We start from the raw sequence: 22,147 nt of genomic DNA, 5'->3' as shown, positions 1-22,147 counted from the left end.
TCTTAAAGCAGACTCGGCTTTAGGATCGTGTGGGAACAGACCTAAGTGCAGACAGACTCAATACTTCTACTAGAGAAAAGTCTTAGAGCAGTATTTTAGAACTTCCTCTCAGGTAAATGGTGTCTGAATGAATGGATTCCAGCACTGAGAGCTGTTCTTTAACTGCATGGAAGTAAAGACCTCATATTTTTGGTGTCAAACATGGAATTATTTAGCAGAGTTACATCTTTCTCTTTAAAAACAGCCTTTCTACTATAGCTATTATTAGCCACAGTCAAGAAAGTATCTGAAAGGGTTATGGGAGAAACAGTAATAATCACAAAAAAAATTTCTTACTTTGCTGTTCCTTTGCTTCACTATCATTCATAATTCTTTACATGGTTTCTACTATACAGTTTGTCTGTGGCCAGAATGTGTTTATCCTCTTTGCTGCTCAAACAGGAAGATATTTATCTGTAACTCAAATTGTAAAGAAGAATGTTGCATCTAGTTTGTCTCCTAGCTGTAATTTGTGGGCCCATGTAACTGAAAAGTTCCTCTGCTCATACCTACAGAGGACCATGGATAATGGCAGGTGGGGGAGTCCAAATAATGCCATGTGTTTGTGATGCCAGCAGCAGGAGGGGATGGATGACATGCTGGTACTGGTGCTGCTGTGTTTTATATATGAGTGCTCTGTTTGTCTGTGTTGATCACTGTGACCAGTGGTGTGTGTGTGTGCCCCTGCTGGGACATTGATATGGGTTGGACCTGCAGTTCTGGAGTGCAGCAGCCTCTCTTCTCCCTGGCTGTTGGATCTGGCTTGATTTTTCACTAAAAAATGTTTTTGGGGCTTCACTGTTCTCTTGAGAAAATCTCAAGGGTCATTTTAAATACTGAACTAACACTGCTTACTTCAATAACTGCTCATGTAATGAGAGTAATAACCTATTTGAGTAGTCATCGAGGCGAGACATTTCTGGTTCAGTCAACAACTCCTATAACCAAGCAGCCAAGAAGCCGCATGTTCCTGTTTCAGTTGTCCTTTCTTCGTCTTCCTCTGGGATTACAGCTTGTTTGCATTGGGACCATCAGTACCACTGAGTGGTACTTCAAGACAGTCACTACCAAGATGGTAGGAGACTATGCTGGACAAACAACATATTGCCAAATAGACCATTCCACCTCTAGAACTTGGAAAAAGCACCAGCATCATAGCAGATACTGGCTGCTATCCAGGGACAGAAAGCATTGAGGAAAATGCCTTCTCAAGTGTTTTAATAGGTCTATATATAACTGCCAAGTAGGTCGTTACTGTTCTTCTGATGTGTATTAAAGTGAAAAGTTCTAGATGGGACTGCTTTTCTTCTCACAAGGAAAAGAGACGCAAAGACTGACAGGGTGACAGTTTTGGGGTATTTTTTTCTTACTAGTATTACTTCAGTGGGCTGTTGAATATCAGAGTTGCTAAATTCTTGAAGTGACTTAAAAGGAAGTTTCTGATATGACTGCTAAAGGACATTTGCTGGCTCCCCTTGTAGAACTTCTGTGGGCTTCAATGAAAAGTTTTGTACACTGCAGGTAGGCCAGTGTGCTAGTATGCAGCTAGTATGTGTGGGTTGCTGAGGAGATTTGATTGTAAATTCTGTGGCTTGCAGGTGTTACAATGCTTCAACACATGGCTTTCTACCATTGGATTGCTACCTCTTTATTGGTTCTGCAATCCCCGTGATCTTAAGAAATGAAAAGAATCAATCCAAGAGCAGTGACCTGTTAGTCCCTCAGATTTAATGACTTTATATTGCTACACTGAACACATCTTTGATGTAGTACCAGGACAGGGAAAGTACACATTTTGCATGAAAAAGTATGCATGTAGCTTAACTGTCACAAATTTCTTAGGATAGTTTTGGGGTTTTTTTTGGGAGTGTTTTTTCTCAAAGATGTGTTTGTGATTATCCATGATCACTCTAGGAATAATATAGAACCAACTGATGGAAGCTTTTCTAAAGGAGGTAATGTTTGTTCAAGGATTGAAAAATGCATGCAGGTGTTTAATAGAAAGTTGTCAGATGAGTCTCTCAGTCTGGTACTTGGTTCTCAGTGCATTTTGGAGGGCTGGGCTATCTGACAGGCATGCTTCCAGCCATTTTAGCCATTCTGGCTTGCAGGACAGAGAATAAAAGGAGTTGTCAAGCAGGAAACCCTAGATGTTGTGATCCTATTTGTCTTACAAGCAGTTTGCTTCTACAGCAGTCTTCTGGCCTTGGGAAGAGTCAAATTTTTTCATTTTGATTGAAGAAAACTATTGCACAGAGGTAGAGAAAAATTGTATATGCTTATATGAAATTACTTTTGCAGCTAAATGTTTGAGGTTTTTAGTGTAGTCTTTCTGTGGTACTTAACTCCTTGAGTTGAGAACTGGGCTACATTGGTGTCAGTTTTAAAAGTTGTTTTCTGGTGTTCTAAATAAAGATGTATTATAAAAAAGAAAATGTCATAAGAGATTTCTCTCCCTTTTACTAAATACAAACAGTAATGATACATACTGAGAGTAAGTTTTATAAAAAGCATGTTTGTAGTGATGCAGTTTGATGATTGTAATTTCTTCAATTTTGACAGGTATCAACATAGAAACTAGCTTTCAGTTTGGATGGACTCCCCTAATGTGCGCAGCCAGCGTGGCTAACTTTGCAGTAGTACGTCTTCTTCTGGACAGAGGTGCTAATGCATGTTTTGAAATAGGTAAGATGGAAATGAAGAATACTGGCTGGTAATGCCCAGTATCAGACATTGTCCTTATCTTTATTCTCTTGTTTATATGTGTTGGGCAAAAAATCAAAAGTTCACAGCAGAACTGAGACCCACTTGACCTTTCACAGTTTTGAAGGAAAAGTAGTAGTTTTAAAGTTAAAATTATGTTCTTGGAGTTGATCTAGAATCAGTTGCTGTGTTTTCTTGTTCTTTCTCTCTCAATTCCACTTTCTCCCACAACCTCCCAAATCCCAAGTACTTTTTAAAAAAGTACATGCTCAAAAATTGTAGTATAAAGCTGTACAGGTAAAACTTGCTGTGTTTGATCTGGTTATGAACTATGTATGTGCAGAAACCAGATAGCATCTCAAACAACATGAATAGCTTTCCAGTTCATTGGAAACTAATGTGGGCCTCTCTAAAACTAGAGTGCAATTTTTCTATTAAGAAAACTGTTCTTCATTGTGTTGCTAGATCACCTTTTTCTGCAGGAGTTCAGTGTAGCTTCTAAGCTAATATCAATTCCTAAGCTAAGTAATATCAGTTCCTCTGTCAATTTTACTGGCATATTAATAACTCCTTTTGTACTTAAATTGTGGTTATTTTCAATCTCTTCCATTGCACTGGAATATTTATCCCACAGTACTGCCAAATACATAAGAGCAGTAATCATATTTTCCAGTAACTTGACAGTAGTTGCAGTAGTAGTAGAGTGAAATGCAGATGGTACAAATCTGGTTCTGAAAATTTTCTCTAACCTCTTAGCAGTTGATCAGAGTATGAGATTAGAGTAGATTGCCTGCACCAAAAGCAATAATGCCTTCTTCTAATCACTGTCCTTGTAGCCATTTGCAGAGAACTTCTATGTGTCTGCATACAGCTTGTACCTGTTACTTGTTTATGGCTATAGAAAGCTATAAATGGGGCAGAAACTACTACGGGCAGTAGTTTAGGCTGCCAGGTAACAAAATGCATGGCATTTTTTCATGTGTATGATAACCTATCTCTGCCCAAAGTGGCACCTCGCTAGGATCAGGTTTCTTGGTTTGTTTCCCTATTAGACTGTGTAGGGAAACTGTAGCTAGGGCATATGGGCAGCAAAGTACAGCCAGGAGCAATCTTGTAAGTCATTGATTTGTGTCAGGTCATGTATGTTCAGTAAAGCTGTGCTGTCCTAAGGGGTACTGAATCTCGCCAGCCCTGCTGCTATTTTTTACGTCAGCAGGCAGTCATACAAGTGATCCTATAATAATAACCCTTTAATGCCTACAATCCTAATAAACAGCTGTACTGTTAATCACCTTGAGTCACTCTTCAGTCATTCTCTATAACTAGTTACTTAATTTTACCCTTTTTGGTAGTCCGCAAGAACTAATATATCATTCACTGCGTGGTGGGTTCAAAATGTTGGTTCCTTGACGAATAATTTCACCAGAATTACTGGAGTTTTCATCTAGTCTGAACATAAACTTATATTTTTTGCAGTCTTTTGGCAGTTATTCTCTGTAAAAGAGAAATCTAAGAATTCCAAGGTGTTTCTTCCCTTTCATCTCTTGCTCATGTGTATGAGCTATAGGTAGGCTGACAGAAATTAATTTTTCACTTTATCACTGCCTGAGATAATGAATACAAATACAACTGCAGGTCCCTCCCATATACCATTCCCAGACTAACAGTGCTTTAAATAAAGTCCTGCCATCTTTCCATTCATGTTGTAGTTGATAATCAGGTTAAACATTTTGAGTAAAATTTGTCAGCATATAAATTAATTTCTACATGAGGCAATTGAAAATTAACAGATGGTATATTAAAAAACCAAGTGAATTTAAATGTAGAACTAAGTTGTAGAAGTGGAGGACAAGAGGTGGTAAGAACAGTGGGGGTAACGTACATACCAAACTTTTCACGTCTAAATATAATGAAATCTGACCTCATTGAAGAATGAAGATGTTAATTATACACAGTCTTAAAATTTCTAAAAGAAAATTAGAAAATATGTTCTAACACTTGATAGGATATGCAGCTAATATAGGTGCAGCTAATACTATAGTTCTTAAATGGATGAAGGCATGTTGGAACTTGTGAACAAGTTTGTGCAATAAACAAAATGGGCAGTTACTCAAATGGCAGTCTTCTAACTGACACTGGGGCCAGCTAACTAAGGTGCTGTGTTTCCCAGATGGAAACCATGGTAATCGTGGGAAAGGAGGTCTCCTGTGTTCTGTGTGCAAACTGCAGTTGTACAGTTTTAATTTGTGAGCCAAGGTGGTATGTAACACCCAGCTGATGTCAGAGCTGGACAAGTGAATATGCTGGTATTCCTATGGACTGTGTAGATGCTCTTTAAATCCACATCTAAGCCAATACTTGTAATACTTTTCCTGCCACTACTGGGCCATAGTAAGTTAATAAATTTAGTTCTTCCTCCTTAAGACCTATCATGAAGCTCTTTTGCTTCAAGTGTCTTTTGTATGGGCCTCTGTTCTCCCCAAAATTGGTGTCATTATGTGTTCATTATACATTTCGTGTACCTTTTGCTATCCATTGCAGCTGTTACTTCCATTTACTGAAGGGGAGGAACAGGGAGTAACTCTACTGGTGTGGAATGTATTTTGAGAAATAAGCATCTATAGTTAAGCTCTAATTGTAACTTTGGGGCACTTTCAAAATATTTTAAATTTCAGTAGGAATAAATGCTTTACTACTGTGATTCACTCTCGCGTTTCTGAGTATCTCCTCAGGTGCCTTTTTCTTACCTGATCATTCTAGTGATTTTTACAGACAGGAAAACAAGATTGTTAGCTTTTTCCAAATATCATAGAGTATCAAAGTCTCAGTAGCAACTCTAGCAAATATAAAAGCTTTTAAAGGAGCTTCTGGATTAGCATGGTATTTACATATGTAATTCCCTAACTGCAAATTTCCAAACAGATAAATACACCGTGTTGATGGCAGCATGTACTGCACAAGCTTCAGAGGAGAACATCTTGAACACTGTTGAACTGCTTTTATCAAGGAATGCTGACCCTAACCTTGCTTGCAGGTATTGAAAACCCCACATTTGTGAATACAGTACAGAATTTAATATTATTATACAGAGACATGTTTATAGACATAGCTGTTGGTGGTGGTGAAGATCAAGTGTATGTACTTCTTGTAATTTCACTGCTGTTTGTATAAGAAAAGATTAGTACCCAGATACTTACACCTGTTAGTACAGTTGTTAATCTGAGTAAATAAGACTGTGATCAGCTTTATCAAACTTTAAGTATATTCTTCAGCTGAAAAAAATAAAAATTAATCTTAATTATTCACTTGACTGAAGTATAAGGGCAAGAAATATGTCCTCTGCCTTTCCTAAATCATATTACTTCTTCTGCATAGGGATGGAAGTCAAATAAATTAATTCTTTATTTAAGTTCATATCCTACTTTTGAACTTTTTTGTGGATATCTGGCTATATTCTTTTCACAGAGTGCTTCCTGTGGAAAACAAAATTCTGTAAATAAAATACATTTATTCCACTGCAATCTGGAATAATTTGGATTAAAGAGGTTAAGCTCCTTTTAGAAACAAATAATAGTGTCCTTCTTCAATTACAACTTTGTGTCTCAGCAGTTTGAAGCAGTGCATTGTGAGATGTCTGTAGTTTTACAGTCTGATGAAATGTTTCATTTTACATAAAAAAGAAATAAATTCTCGACTGACCCCAGGATAAACTGTCTAACGTCTGCTAAAAAAAATACTGCTTAGGTCAACTAGTTTTTCATCTAACAGCATTTTTTGCACCACACCTCTTTCATCATATTACCTGGGATATATAGACTGGGTAGCTCTCTAAAAAGAATAGAATTGAAGGCCTTTGGTTTTCCTTAGTAGAATTCAATTACTCAAGGCCCTGAACCTTGCTATGAGCAAGTACTGATAGACAAGGAGGAAACAGAGTTCTCCTGAAGTGCAACTGATGTCTGGTACCAAATGTAAATGCCATTCTTTTATTCTTACCAGAGAGACTAGAAATTCTTCATGAGAGAAGAGAAAGCTACATACTCTGAAATAATGACATATTGTTGTTGTCACATACATGGGTGTTAGAGTAAACATCTTGCTTTAAAAAGTAGGGGAAGTCTTTGCATTATTAACTTTGTCTTGGGTATTGGAAATGGAAGCAAGAGTGCAGTGCTGCAGGTTTGCATTTGGACAGGCCTTTGGCTAAACTTTGGGGGAAGAGAGTGTGAAAGCTGACACAAGAGGTAGGAATTCTAATTTTTAAATTTTATTTATAAACTTAGGGTAAACTTTGCATGGTTGATCTTTATATACAAATATTTATTTACTTCATTTTTGTGTCCTTAGACCTTGTGCTAACATGACCTATCCGTGCATCCAGCAGATATGGTTGTGGCGTTTTCAGTCCTGTTGTAGTAGTCTTTCTCAAATGAAAAGATAAATTAAGTGACAATCAGAAATGTCATATTTGTGCTAAATAAATGCAGAGACTTGAAAAACCCAGACCTTGTAGTCTCAAACCTTTGAGCTGCTTTTGTGCTTTTCCAGTATTTGACATATGTGCATGCCACTCTATCATTGGGTCTGCTCAGACAACAGCTGCTGTTTCTCATGGACTTCGTGCTCTGTGCTCAGAAATGAGAAAAAACCACAATAAACTGCCTTATGTGACAATAAGGGATCAAACAGCCGCTCTCTGGGGCACTGCAGTCCCATTCCACCTGTTTCATTAGAGCAAGCAGGATGTTCTGTGGGAGTGATCAAGAACTATCAGTGAGTTGAGATTATTGTGAAAGTGCTTCCTGTGTGATTGGCTTGCAGCAGGGGAAGAACTAAGGTTCTCATTAGTCTCATGGTTTTCTCAGCATGTAAGAACCAGAATGATTGTAGGAAGCTTCTCTTTTGTCCACTAGCCACTGGAATGTGTGTGAATGCAAAACAGAATACTTAACCTTCATGTAAGCAGGGTTTATTGTTTATCCTTTCTCTTTTGCTCCATCTGGGCAACCAGTAGGCTCTTTTATTTCATGTCATCTGGAGGTGATACACAGAAACTTGGAGGGAATGGGTCTAATTTATTAAGTGTGTGGAGTGGGAAAGGACTAGTGGGAAAGACATGTGATTTTTGGAATGCAAATAAAGGAGGTGAGTTTAGGAATGGGTAGGTAAATGGTTTCTTTGCAAGGGGATATGGTTCTGAGCCGAAAGTATTCAGTAGCGTAACTTAGAATATTTTTGATAAATGAAAATTAGAAACTGAGTATTGGTGGCTGTAAAAACACTATTGTTGATGAGAATGTAGTGTATCAAAACATAAGTGCTAGCTGAAGTGTTTTGAAAGTCAAACAAGTAGAGTAATGGCTAGGTGAGACATGAAGGCATTGTAAGACCTGCTCTGAATAGCCATTGCAAAGTACTATGGCCTGAATGCTTCATTTAAGTGAGTGCTACCTTGAAAAATTTGTTTTTCTTATCTCATGTCATTCACCTTCCTCTTGCTCCAAAATGTAAATTATATACTTTATCCCTTTGTAAGGCTTGGAAATCTTTTAAGTAGTGCTTTTTAACCTGCAGTGCTTTCCTAAAGTTATACTAAAATATGTTCTTCCAATATTACTTATTATATAGGATTTCCCACTTCATCACTAAATCCCACTAAGCCAGAAAATGGGCAAATAGATTATCTTCTGTCACTGTGAACACACTGTTGCCACTTAATTTCTCAGTTCCAGGCTTAATGTGCAGCAGTGGAGTGGGGAAGCTGGCTCCAGAAGCTTCTGAAGATGCTTCCTGTTTATCTGAAGAATTGTTCAGTTTACAGATCAACAGACTAAAATAATGTCTTGCAGCATCATTTCTTTGCTTTGGGATCTCAATAAGAAAAGATTTGAGACTAAACTCTGGGTTAAATTGTTTTCTGCCTGCTGTATTTTTTCTAGTATTATTGGTACACTGGTCTAGTTGATAAAGACGTTTTCAGTTACGAGGCTTTACTTAAAACTTGTCAAGATCATTAACTTGAAATACTGAAATTCTGTGTAGATGGCTCCCCAGTGGAAAGAAACCTGTGTGTAAATAGGAGACATCTCCTCTCCTTCCTCTTACGAAATTTTCCAGGAAGGTGAAGTTTGTCTTGCTTGAGATCGTGATCCCAAACACAAGCATGTTTATTTGTCAAGAGCAGTGAATTCTGCACCACAGATCCAGTTTAGTGACTTCTTTAAAGCTGTTCAATACATTTTTGAGTCAGATGCTTGCCATCTAGGAGGCAAAACTTTATTACCAGTTCTGTCATGGCTCTTGATTATCTGGGATAGACAGCTTCAGGGGAGTAGGTCTGTTCAGCTTGTTGTCTTGTGATATAAATTTTACCCCATTTTTTCCACAAGGTAAAGTGAACCGGTAAGAACTTCTGATTGTATCTATGTGTACGTGTCACATACAAAGGTTGGGATAGCCCTAAAAACTAAAAAAGCTTCCATTTTTGTCTTTTTCTCCAGTCTTCATGTAAAAGCAGGGAGACTTAGAGTGTGCAGCTGTGTTAGAGGATGTTTACATTGGATATTAGGAAAAGGTTCTTCTGCCAGAGGGTAGTTGGGCATGGGACCAGGCTCCTAGGAAAATGGTCATAAGCACCAAGTTTGACAGAGCTCAAGAAGCATTTGGACAATGCTCTCAATCAGGTGGTGTAATTCTTGGGCTTGTCATGTCTGGGGGCAGGAGTTGGATTCTGTAATCTTTGTGGGTCCCTTCCAACTCAGAATTTTCTGTGACTATAAAGATAAACAAACAAAAATCTCTCTTCATTTGCATGAGACCCTGCTTTTTATATAGGTGCTGCAAAACTAGAGGCAGACATAGTGTTTAATTAATAAATTGCTTATATGCCTTTTAAGATTTTATTTATTTACTGACTATAACTTGAGTATCATATTCAGTGTGGAAAAATGTCATGTGGCAAATTGTACCATACAAAAGGACATAATGGGTGTTTGGACAAGGTCACCTGCAAGCCAGACTGCTGAAATGCAGCAGTTCCTCAAAATTATGAAAGGATTCTTAAGATCTGTCCAGATGATTATCACTACACTCTCTATGAACATTTTTCGATTACACTAAGATGTACCAATACGTTTAGTTTCTCTTCAACTTAAGCAGGAAACAGTGGATTTGCCGTGTTAAAGCTTGCTGTTGTGGTTGTGGGGGTTTGTTGCAGGGTTAGGAGAACAGGGTTTGTTTTCCCCAGTGCTCTTGTCTCCCTCCTGTGGCCGTACATTTAAATGGATGCTGCTTTCATGGGGTGGCTCAGGATACCCCCCTGCACCTAGAGGTGCAAATTTGTGCAGCAATGCATGTATTTCTATCCTGAAACAGCTTGTAGCCTTCAAAATTAAAACTCAAGCATTAAAATTGAATGCTTGCAGTACTAATTACACAGTCATGTTGATGGATGGGCCTTTTAAATGTTGTATTTATTGAATTTTACCTGCAAATTGAGCAGTTCTTTTAATGGCTTTAGTGTCATTGAGTTTTTGGGTTGATTTCAGGTATCATGCCTGCAGTACTATACAGCTGTAACTACATCAGATTCTTTGGAGAAAAGACTATTCTGTAGCCTCAGGGCTTTTGTTTAGTTTTTTGCTTTTGAAAAAGCAGAAGATAGTTGTGATGTAGTATCAAAATTGGAAAAAAAAAAAGGTTGAGAGTGGGAGAAATGAAAATGAAATCAGGTGTGATTGGACTGGTTTTGCAGTCAGATGTAGATGGTAAATACTTCAAAGGTGATGGCATGGTAAGTTAGTCAATGCTAACTACCACTGAAAAGAAAGAAGCATGGAAGTGAGTGTCCATGTTGGGCAAACAAGTTTGCATTTTGTTGCTACAAATTATTAGGTTATCGTCAACTTCTGCTCATTCTTTAAAATACAGATTTCTGTATAGAAAGCTCTATAGAGACCTATAGAGATAGTGAGACATATGGATATCAGTTATTAAGTTGAAGATGGAGATTATAGTCTTTCTCTATTTTTATAGTAATCTCCATAGGGTAATTCATGTCAAGGGATTTCAGGAGGTTTCTAGTCCAACTTCTTTAAAGCTATTTCTGTTGTAGAATTGGGCTAGGTTGCCATCTGGTCAATGAGACTGGAGAGTAAAAAATTTCTCTGAGCAGCCAGTTCCACTGATTGGCTGCGCTCCATGGTGAAATGTCTCCTCACATACAGCCAGAACTTCTGCTTTTGTAGCGTTGATGAACTAAGTTAGAGACTAGTTCTAGAAAATAAGAAATAGAAAATAGAAAGAAATAGAAAATCTTATTTTCTGTTCTAGACTGATGCAAGTCTTTTTGCTTCATTACCAAGTTACTTTGTGTTGTTGACTGTATGTCTTGAAGGTCTGGTTACCTTTCATTTTGCTTATCTCTGTGTGATTGACCTTTTTCCCCTAGCATAAGGTTGTTTCAAATTTTTAATGTTACTGTATTACATTCAGTACAATTTTAACTGTGTTTGCATAAGACAAAACATTATCCTTGTATGAATGATCGAAACCAAAGAAAGATGTGCAAAGCCTTAGTTCTAGCAGTATTCTCTGGAAGGAGGGAGAAATTTTAAGGCAGTTGCTTTAAGACATGAATTTGGGGATCCCTCTAGTGGCTGATGAACTTATTAAGAAACCCAGTATTGGGAAGAACAGTCCTCCCATCAGGTATATCCTAGCAAAATAGAATAATCTTTAGAAAGCAGGTTTTTGACATGAAGCTATACATTACAAGTAATACATAATATTTTTCATTAAAAACTATTGCTTTTTAAAATACAATAGATTTTAATTAAACAACAGTAGTAAAATATTTTACCTTAAATCTTATTACTTAGTAGCAACCAGAAACTCTACAATATTTTTCCTCCAATACTGCCTTTTTATTTCTTAGTTCTGCAGTCTTATTCCACTAAAATGTGTCAGACATCTGGAAAGATAGTTTGCAAACAGCAGCTTTTGAGCAGTATTTCATAATGGCTTCATCTTGTAAGGGTCTCTAGAAGCATAAGATCATTTCTTGGTTTGAGACACTTCAAAGGAGAGCTCTTTGGAATGAATCATCTTGTTTAAGTATTCCAACAATCCCTTCCCACCAATAAGAAATGAATAGTAATAGATGAAAGAGAAAAAACAGTGGTTTATTAACAAACAGAATGCTGAAAGGCACAGGAAAAAAAGTAAATAACTGCTAGACCTCATACCCCACTGCAACAAAGAGAGACCCAAAATGTTGGAAACTCTTTGTTTCCGAAATAAGCCTGGCAAGAGAATTTCAGGCTTTGTAGGACAGAGTGATAAGATGGTGTGAGAGCCCTCCCTGGAAGGCAGGAGCCTCACAGAACTGTTCCAGCAGCAGACAAAGAGCTTCCCCATGGCAAGGCACTGCTGAGTGGGCACAGCAGGTGAAACAGCTGGGCTGGAGCTACACAGTGCATCCTCTCCCAACTCCATGCACTCAACAGCAGCTTGGGCTGGAGCAGGGTGGCTCTGCTCCACTTCTACCAGCATGGTGCCCCCCTGGATTTTCAGACAGGCAGCTGCAGAATTCACCCTCCAGGTAGCTCAGATAGTGCTCCTGCAGCTTCTCTGAGCCAGGGGGGGAAAAACCAAACAGAATGGCCATTACCTGAGCAAAGATCAAGCAGGCAGTGGTGCAAATACCACCCTGGGAAGAGACCCAAGGAGAGCTTTGAAAAACTCCAGCGTAAGAGCAATCTCCACACACACACACACACACACACACACACATATGCACACACACACAATGTCCCCTACTGCAGGGTCTTAAAGATACCGATATTTTGCTTACGCTAATTCTACTGGAGAGAGTTTTGCATTTATGAACATAGTTGTTGTTTTTAATATTCTTTCTCTTACGTATTCAGTTGTGATTTACATCTTGCCCTCAATGAAACCACACATTTTTTCCAAACTTTGGACTGAAATTGTTCTGTATGTAGAACACATCACTTAGGCATTGTATTTGAAAAATATTTTTTAATGAAAATAGAAGTGTTCCAACTTTTTTTTTCCCTTTTTCCATTTTGACATACTTGATTTCACCTGGCACCTTTTCTTTCAGGAAACAAATGACTGCACTGATGTATGCAGCTAGAAAAGGCTATCCTCGGGTTGTTGCTTTTCTTGTTGCTCATGGATCACACATAAATGCCCAAGATGAAAATGGATATACAGTAAGTGATTTATTTTGTGTGTTGTATTTAATAATAAAAAATTTTAGAAGTGTGTACCCTCTTGTATACACAAGTGTAGTTTGTTTCACAGTGCAGCTTTCTAAGAAATATTTCTCAGAATTTTCTCCTTTAGCACTACTTTGAGATCCTCTTGCATTAATTGTCTTTGTTTCCATATTGGGCTGTGTTTTATTGATTGAAACTGTTGTGTTTTGCTTCATATGTAAAATTGGTAAAACAAAGTTGTTCTTTGCAGGCATTAATATGGGCGGCACAGCATGGACATAAAAGTGTAATTTTGAAGTTGCTTGAGCTAGGAGCTGACAAAAATCTACAGACCAAGGATGAAAAAACAGCAGCAGACCTAGCAAAAATCAATAAACATTTAGAGGTATTTAATTTCTCTTAGAAATGCAAATTCTGTGTTTTGTGTCAAAAGTGTTTTCATTAATCATCTAACTTTCTGTAGAAATATTACTTTAATAACTACATAATAGCAGCTAGTTGAATACTAGTGCTGTAACATTTATGTTTATAGCAGACTATTTTCTGCTATATCACAGCTTTTCACGGGTCTGTAAAGGCTATATTGTAGTGTTTTGGAAACATTTTTTCTTTATTCTTTCAGAAGCGTTGACTTTAGATGTAGAATACAAAACAAGGGATTATTCATCTTTGCAGTGTTAATATGAGAAGTAGAAAATGTATTTTAATCTATATGCCAAAGTATGTGTGAGAATGCAGATATCAAACTGATTTGTAGTGTATAGCTTCTCATTGAGTTTGGAAGTGAAAAAGCTAAAGCCAAAAAAAAAGAGTAGTTGGTAGTGGCCATTTTCAAAGTCCATTTTCTAGAGAAGGTGTGAAGTAATGTACATTGGCCATCAGATCATGAAAGAGCAGCTGCAAATTACCAGTATAAAGAGCTACTGAAGACAACATTTATTCTTCTAAAATAAATGTTTACTGCTGTTATCAGATGATACATGGTGGATCAGTCAGACCATATTCCTGTGTATTTTGTTTTGAGTTGCTCTTACCAGTGATGTGGCTTTTTACACAGGCTCTTCAAAAATGTATGTGTCACTCTTATGAATTGTAATTTACAGCTTCTTACCTCTTTTTTTTTTTCCCTGCCAGACTCAAGGGCTAGACAGGAGCAAAAATGATAACTATGCACAGAGCTGTCAGTGGAAGGTAGCAAGATCTGTGTCTGAGGCTTAGTGATCTGCTGGCTCAGGTTACTAAGAAGGCTTACAAGTGCCTTCTGCCTTTGATAAACAACTTGTTCAGCAGGTTGCAGCCATATAATCTTATAAAATGACTTTCTCTGACATGGAAGGAATACAGGCTTGTCACACTTGAGAGATGGCTCTTGCCTCTTGACCTGAAGTGCTAACTTTCACACAATTGGTGCAAAGTCTTGCAGATGGTCTTGAGATATTTAATGATCATGAGCTTCTTCCAGCTTCAGGGTCTGCTTTCAGGCTGTTAACAACCCAAGGGGCTGTCATACAGATGATGTCTGCAGAAACTGTTTCTGGGAGGGAAAATATTTTTCTTCTGTATTATTCTGGATTTGTCTGGGAGTTATTTTTCTTCCAAACAGCCTGTATGGTGCTGTGTTTTAGGATTGTGACCAAAACAGGGTTGATAACATACAAGTGTTCTAGCTGTTGTTGATCTGTGTTTGCACAGAATCAAGACTATCTTTATTTCTCACTCTGCTCCCCATCTCTTGCAAGTAGGCTGAGAGTGAGAAAGAGGTTTGGAGGGGGTACAGCCCTGGGCTGCTCACTCCAGTTCACAAAGGGTACTCCGTGCCCTATAACATCATGCTCAGCAATAAAATTGGAGAGTGGCTGGGCTGGTGGGAGGTGGCAAGTGCCTGATTTTGCATCACTCTCGGGTTAGTTTTTTTTGTTCCCCTTCATGTATCAAATTGTATTATCTCAGCCCATGGAAGGTCTTCTCACTTTTACCCTTCTCATTCTCCCCCATCCTGCTAGCCTCAGTAGGGACTTATTTTCCAGCTAGGATCAACCCACATACCTGTGTATGTGTACAAAACTGTCCAGTCCAGTTTTAAATTCTAGGCAAGTGGTTTCACCATTTTTTTAATCTTTATTGAGGTTCTACTTCTTTTGCTGAATTTTTTTGTAACTATCTCAAAACCCACCCAGAGGCAGTTCAATGTCTGCAATTCATCACCAGTGCGTAGTGATGCCTACCAGAAGGCTTCTTCTTTAATCAGTTAAAAGAACCCCTGTCTGTCAGATATAGTTAACTCAGATTGTCGGTTGTAGATTGGTAAATCTTATGTTTATATATACACTGGAAGTGGAGATGTTAAAAGAGTCATGTGCCTTTTGTTCTTTAGAGAACTTACTGCATAGAATTCTTGTCTACAAGCAGCAAAAATTACTTTGTTGGTGTTTGGCTTTTTCTGTAGTGGTAGATTCTGTAGTGGATTTTTAGACCGTGTAATAGATACCACTGTGCTCAGTGTTCATCATTGTGCTGGAATTTGGTTAATCCAGAAATGCTCCTGGTAAACTCTTAGTTTAGTCTTAACTTCTCATTATAGATGTATGCTTTAGAGAAGTGGCAGATGTTCCATGTTCCCTGTAAGTAGTAATTGATTGTAATCTTACTCCCATGTATTTTTTATACATTTTGAGTTTTAATAATAATTAATTCATATTGACTTTTCCAGATATTTAGTTTGCTCTCGTTGGCTGCAAATCACTTGCAAGGGAGATACCATAAAGCAGTTGAGCAAGAGGCTATCTGCAAATTTCTGACGGCTGTCTCTGACCACAGTGTTGGGTAAATACAATCGTAGTGTCATTTTAGCTTATAAACATTCCTAAAATATTGTATTTGTTCATATCAATGATTAAGTTGTTCTGATACATAATGTGTCTTGTTTGGAGTGCTGCCAAGACTCCACAGTAAGTATATTAATGTACTATCAATTTTTCAAGACTGCGAACTTCCTTGGCAATATAAACAAAGAGCATGCTCTAGATTTTTCTTACCTCTCATTTAGTGTAAAGTGTAGGAGTGACAGGGTCCAATGTCACTTCATTTCAGCTCTGTTAAATTTGTATGCTTCCCTGTTGCATACTTCTTGTTCTGTTCTTATCTTCGTTTGATGTTAAATTTTTGATGCTTTCACTGAATGCCTATGTTCAGCTTCATTGCCACCAAGAGCTATGCCCTTTTCTTTTTTCTGTAATCAATTGGAGAGTCAAAATTAAGTGTGAACACTAGTTAAACCCCGGAAGTTTTGGCAGAGTGTGCCCTTGACCCTGAGGCTTGAAGGTGCCCTATGCCTGAAATCAGCACCTGCTTCAGCAATTTCAGAGATTTCTGATACGATTTTGTGCAAGAACTTGGCTAAGAAGTCCTCAACAAAGCATCTACTTGCATCCTTCAGCTTGAGCTGTGTGGTCTTAAAAAGACAGCTTGCAGTGCCCATAGTCTGTTCTAATTGGTCAGATCGTCCCTGCTCAGCCAGAGTCCTGCTGAATTTGGAATATTCTAGTTTTGTAGCATTAGGCTGATGGGCTGATGGCAGTTCACAGGGTAGCAGTTCACAGTGAGGTAGACTCAGACTTCAGGCAAAGCCTCACCAGATTCTGTTTTTAGAATCCTAGAATTATTTAGGTTGGAAAACACCTCCAAAGAGGCCTACCAAACACTACCATGTCAACTAAACCTTAATACTAAGCACTGTGTCCAGTCATTTCTTGAACTCTTCTAAGGATGGTGACTCAACCACCTCCCTGGGCAGCATGTTCCAATGCTTGACCACCCTTTCAGTGAAGAAATTCCTTCTGATGTCCTGCCTGTCCCTTGTGTCAGCTCTCATTTTGTTGCTGGTTGCCTGGGAGAACTAGCCAACCCTCCCACCTGGCTACAGCCTCCTTTCAGGTAGTTGTAGAGTGATGAGGTCTCCCCTGAGCCTCCTTTTTCCCATGCTAAAGAACCCCGGCTCCCTCAGCCACTCCTCATACAACTCACTTTCTAGACCCTTCACCACCTCCATTGCCCTTCTCTGGGCACGCTTCAGCCCCTCAATTTCTTTCTTTCGTGAGGGGCCCAGAATTGGACAGAACTTGAGGTGTGGCCTCACCAGTGCTGGGTGCAGAGGACAGTCTCTTCCCTAGTCATGCTGGCCACACAATTTCTGATCCAAGCCGGGATGTTATTTGCCTTTCTGGACACCCGGACACACGCTGGCTTATATTCAGCTGTCAGTGAGCACCCCAAGGTCCTTTTCTGCTGGGCCGCCTTCCATTCACTCCTCCCCCAGCCTGTAGCGCTGCATGGGGTTGTTATGGCCGATGGGCAGCACACAACACTTTGCCTTATTGAACCTGATACAATTGGTCTTTGCCCATTGATCCAGCCTGTCCAGATCCCTCTGCAGAGCCTTGTAACCCTCCAGCAGATCAACAGCACGGTGTCATGTGTGAGCTTACTCAGGGTACCCTCGATCCCCTCATCTGATCATTGGTAAACTGTTAAACAGGACTGGCCCCAGCACGGAGCCCTGGGGAATACTGCCAGTGAGTGGCCATCAAAGGATGTAACTCCATGTGTCACCACTCTCTGGGCTGGGCATGCAGCCAGTATTTAACGCAGTGGGCTGCCAGCTTCTCCAGGAGAATGCTCTTGAAGACAGTATTGGAAGCTTTACTGAGGTCCAGATAGACAACATCCACAGCCTTTCCCTCATCTGCTAACTGGGTCACCTTGTCTAAAAAGGAGGTAATGTTGGTCTAGCAGGACTCATCTCTCCTAAACCCATGCTGGCTGGGCCCCATTCCCTGGCTGCCCTGTACGTGCCATGTGATGGCGCTCAAGATGCTCCTTCAGTCTTTGAGGGGAAGAAGAGGCAGACCTTCATTTCAGGGCCTACAACAAGGCAGAGCAAAGCATGTCATAACTCAGGATTATGGCAAAAGATTTATTGTTGCAAATACAGTAGTCCTTTCAGAATTTTGTTGGATTTGCTCTTCCATTTAATTCTTTACATTACAGTTCATCTGATTGTTGAAAGCTGTTTAGTTATTTTTCCTCTTACACTTTTATAACCCTTGGTAGAGTGGGGAATCAAAATTGATATTTTATATTTGTTTATAAATGTTAAGCTCTGAACTTACAGTTCAGTGTTAACTACTTCCTCAGTCTACCTTCTGAACAATAGTCTTCTGGTGAGTTTCTTGATGGAGTAATTTCCACTATTTTTAATTACGCACAGTCCTGTTTTCTTGAGAACCTCTTTTGGCTTGACTGGAACGGGAAGGGTACCAGTTGTGGACTTAATCCAGTTAATATGAATATTATGTACGTAGTTGTCTTCCTTTACCCCACTTCCACATTTTTCAGGCTTTTGTGACCCAACTTTAGGGTTCATTTGGAATGTTTTGTGACTTAAAGTTACCTGTAGGTACGAAAGTCATCCCCCTTTGGGTTCAGTTCAACTTATTAGACAGAAAAAACATCTGAAATTTTTGATAGATTACGTTGTATGCTTGTAAGGTACTTCTGTTGTCAGGTGTGTGCAACTTCAGGTTCCTCCCAAGTGCTAGGGGGGAGGAACCTGAAGTTGCACACACCTGATGACAGAAGTAAAAGGCTCTGGGGAGCTTTTCTGTAACATTTTGTTATGAATGTCTTTTTTTTTTCTTTTTTTAATTTCCACTGTTTCTAACTTCAATCTCATTAATTATCTTTACAGTTCCTATTCAACTTTTCATGACATGGAAGTGTTTTTACATGGTCTTGGTCTAGAACACATTAGAGAATTATTGCAGGTAATTTTGTGGTATATTTGCTACCTGTCAAGTAATCCATGAAAGTAAAATGCACCTACTGCATTAAAAAAAAAAGTTATATGACCATTAATATCTTAATTCAAATAAATTCCTTAAACAGATTTTTATTTTTTTAATAAAATGGGAAGTTAAACTGCAGTGGACTAAATTGGTTTTCTTGATTACATGCCTTGGTCATGGCATTTGATGTTTCTAAACTAGACAGATCTTTCATTGCTTCAGTAATGACGTTTTGTAGCTGATATTATTTCTGAAAACTGAAGTACAACAGGGAAGAAAATCAAGTTTGAAACTGTTTTATTCTGGAATTCTTTTTGATGGCAGAAACCCCTTTGTTTTATACAGGAGCAAGATATAGCTTTAAGACAACTTCTGACCATGCAAAAAGATGACTTAATACAGGTCAGTTTACTACTTTAGAATATAATTTAATTTTGTCCTCTTTTTTTAAAGTGTTTTTAATGTCTTATCTTCTCATTGTAAATGTCTAACTTTGCAAGAATTCTTTCAGCATCTTCTGCAACTTCTTGAATTTTAATGTGATTATAGACAGGCTTTTTCTGATGTAATCTCACAGATCAATGAGTGATCAGGGATAAGCAGGAAATAGTTCTAGTTTAAATGTTAGTTACCATTTTTAGTTTTTAATTGTGATTTCTCTGAAGGGAAGTCAGTGCTAGGATAAGCAGTAGATACTACTGAACAACTACTTTAGATGTGGTCCTCCTTTGGAGGTGGTAATTTTTGGTGGAGAAAGAAGAGCTCTCTTACATTACAATTGCTTAAATTGTAGAATCTTGTATCCCAAACAGGTTTGTAAAACCTTATCCACCCCCCAAAAATGGAGGAAAGAGAAGATTTTGTTTCTTACAGTTTACTGCAGCTGGGAAGGTTCGTCCTTTGCTGTTTGCAAAGGTTGGTCTTTTGACTAAATGATGCATTATTACAAGGCTTCAGTTCTCAGCTGAGATGTGGTGGTTGCTTTTCTTTATTCTTGCTGGAATTTTTCCTGTGGGAAGTGAAAGGACTTTCTGTGCTTACTGGAGGATGCTATAATAAAATCCAATTATAGGAGCCTCACTGGAGCAACATAAGTACTTCAGGCTGCAGGATTCTTCTGAGTGCTCTGTACTGGGGAACTTTGGAATCTCTGGTCTGGGATTCCAAAGACACTTCGTAAAAACAGCTTCTTAAAGCTGCTCCCTGTACTGGAGCTAGCCATGTCCTTAGTGTCAGCTTTTTTTCTCCTAAGCCTGGTACCAGGGAGGTGTGTGTTCTGGCAGCTGGATCCAACATTGTATTCCTTTAGAGTCGATGTCAGCAAGGATTGATTTGCTTGATGTTTTGTCTTGTAACTGAATAGTTAATCACTTGCAATTAATTCTGTATTCTCAGGGGATGTTAATATAGAGAACTTTGTCAATGAAGAGGCTTTTATGACTTCACCCAGGGCAAAATATTGTAAGACATGTCAGTGTGTTTTGATGTTACTGCTTTTCTGAAGCCTCAGGATCATTGGACAGCATCCTGGTCTCCTGGGATTTGTAGAATTCTAAAGCCCCTGTTGATAGTAGTTTTGTCCTCTGAGGAGATTCTTGTGGATTTCCTCTCATTACTGTGTGAGCTGCTGTGTTGGGCATGATTGCATTAAACTGTAAATCTGTGATCATACTGATCACTTGCTTTGGTATTGTAGTTATTGCTTGTTTTTATCCAGTGAACACTGGAGGAAGGGGAGACAATTGTGAACTTCAGTGAATGGCTAAGCTTTATGGTTCCCTCTCCGAAGAGGTGGAATTTCACTCAAAATCAAAGCTTCTGTTTCATTGTTCTAAATTGTTCGAGGCTCATTATTATAAAAGCAAAAAAGCTTTTAACAAACTGAAGTAACTGCAGGGATCAGCTGCTTCTACACAGGAAGATAATATCTGTAAGAATTTAATTGCTTTGTCTGTTAACTTTGCAACAGCAGGAAACAGTTCCTGAAATATGTCATGCTTTGTGCATGGACATAAATTAATTAGTGAGTTTTCAGTTGAGAAGTTAAAAAATGGCATAACACTCCTGGCTGATTAGCTCTTCATAAGTTATCCAAAATTCTTTATGCAGTCTTGTTTTAGAGCTCTGCTAACGGTTTCTCCCCACGCTGCTGATAGAAGAAATCTAATCTGTTTCCTTGTAACTTCAGAGTTGAAAGTTTTCACTGTGATGGCAGACTTTCAGCTAACAGCCAGCTGTTCTAAAGAGCCTGGATCTTATTACTACAAAGATTAATGATGACCTTTGATGGATGCCTCTGAACCAAGCTGCTTTGTATCCAGAGAACTGGGGAGAAATCCTGTCATTAACATGATAAGCTTTCTTCCATCAAACAATATAGGATATTTTCTCTGTAAATACCTTTATCTGTATTCTACAACAAAGCCTAAACAATGAGTCTTTCAAGCTGAAATCCTTGCATTCCTTAAGCTTATAAACTGTTCCATTCTGGAAAAAAATGTTTTCAGTATACTGGGACATGTCTTTTCAACGTTTGGAGGTTTTTGTCTGCACCACTTGTGACATATTTTTTATTTTGTTTTAAGCATTTTTCTGATAAGATAGCAACAGAAGTAATTTAGTGTCTGGATGCATTTAGGACTAAAACGGTTTCTTTTTTACATTTAATTTAATTTAGAATAAGAGAAATTGACATCTTGTTTTAGATTTGAGACTGTGTAATGAAAAGTTGACACATCAAAATTCAAAATATAATCCAGAACTTCACATAATTGGATAATTATCTGGTCTGTGTGCTTCTATATCACAGTTCCAGGACTCATTCCTCTGCCCCCACTCCCTGAAAAAAGCACTTAATATTTGACAGAAATGTGTCAGATCTTGTCACTAATTAAAATTAGTGGTTACTTGGGCAAGGTAGCATTGTTGTAAGAATTTGTGCATAACTTCACTGGTTTTATCTGTGCAGTATATCATCTTTCATGTGCTGAGGCCATCTTATTCACCTCTTGTCACATTCATGCTGGAGTGAAGTTGGGGCTTGGATTTTGAAGGGCTGCCTTGTATGTATTTAAGCAAAGAGTCAAATAGATGTTCATAGAGTTGATCTGGCTAAAATTGAGAGTGCATATAGTCTGTTTTACAGATATGGGCAAATCATTGTACAGCCCTTGCATGTTCTTAAACATGGCCACTTCACAATAATACTTGCAAAATTTGGACTGCAGAACACAAGTGAACCAACATCAACTTAAAAATTCACTTACCCATCAAGAAGGGCTTATTGCACTGTGGTTGTTCCATGCATTCATTATTGGA

General features: G+C 38.5%; 1 protein-coding gene across 1 annotated transcript in view; it reads left to right on the top strand.

Moving 5' to 3' along the window:
* Positions 1–22,147, top strand: part of ASZ1 (ankyrin repeat, SAM and basic leucine zipper domain containing 1) — a 35,802-nt gene that overhangs the window by 3,876 nt on the left and 9,779 nt on the right. The window contains exons 3-9 of the mRNA XM_030960537.1: positions 2,602–2,724; positions 5,665–5,776; positions 12,869–12,980; positions 13,237–13,371; positions 15,697–15,809; positions 18,733–18,808; positions 19,175–19,231. Of these exons, the coding sequence (XP_030816397.1) occupies positions 2,602–2,724; positions 5,665–5,776; positions 12,869–12,980; positions 13,237–13,371; positions 15,697–15,809; positions 18,733–18,808; positions 19,175–19,231 (728 nt within the window). The remainder of the gene's footprint in view (positions 1–2,601; positions 2,725–5,664; positions 5,777–12,868; positions 12,981–13,236; positions 13,372–15,696; positions 15,810–18,732; positions 18,809–19,174; positions 19,232–22,147) is intronic.

The sequence above is a fragment of the Camarhynchus parvulus genome, chromosome 1A (assembly GCF_901933205.1).
Source record: "Camarhynchus parvulus chromosome 1A, STF_HiC, whole genome shotgun sequence".
Classification (NCBI taxonomy): Eukaryota; Metazoa; Chordata; class Aves; order Passeriformes; family Thraupidae; genus Camarhynchus; species Camarhynchus parvulus.
Note: the sequence above shows the minus strand (reverse complement) of the source record. Positions and strands in the feature narration are given on the sequence as shown.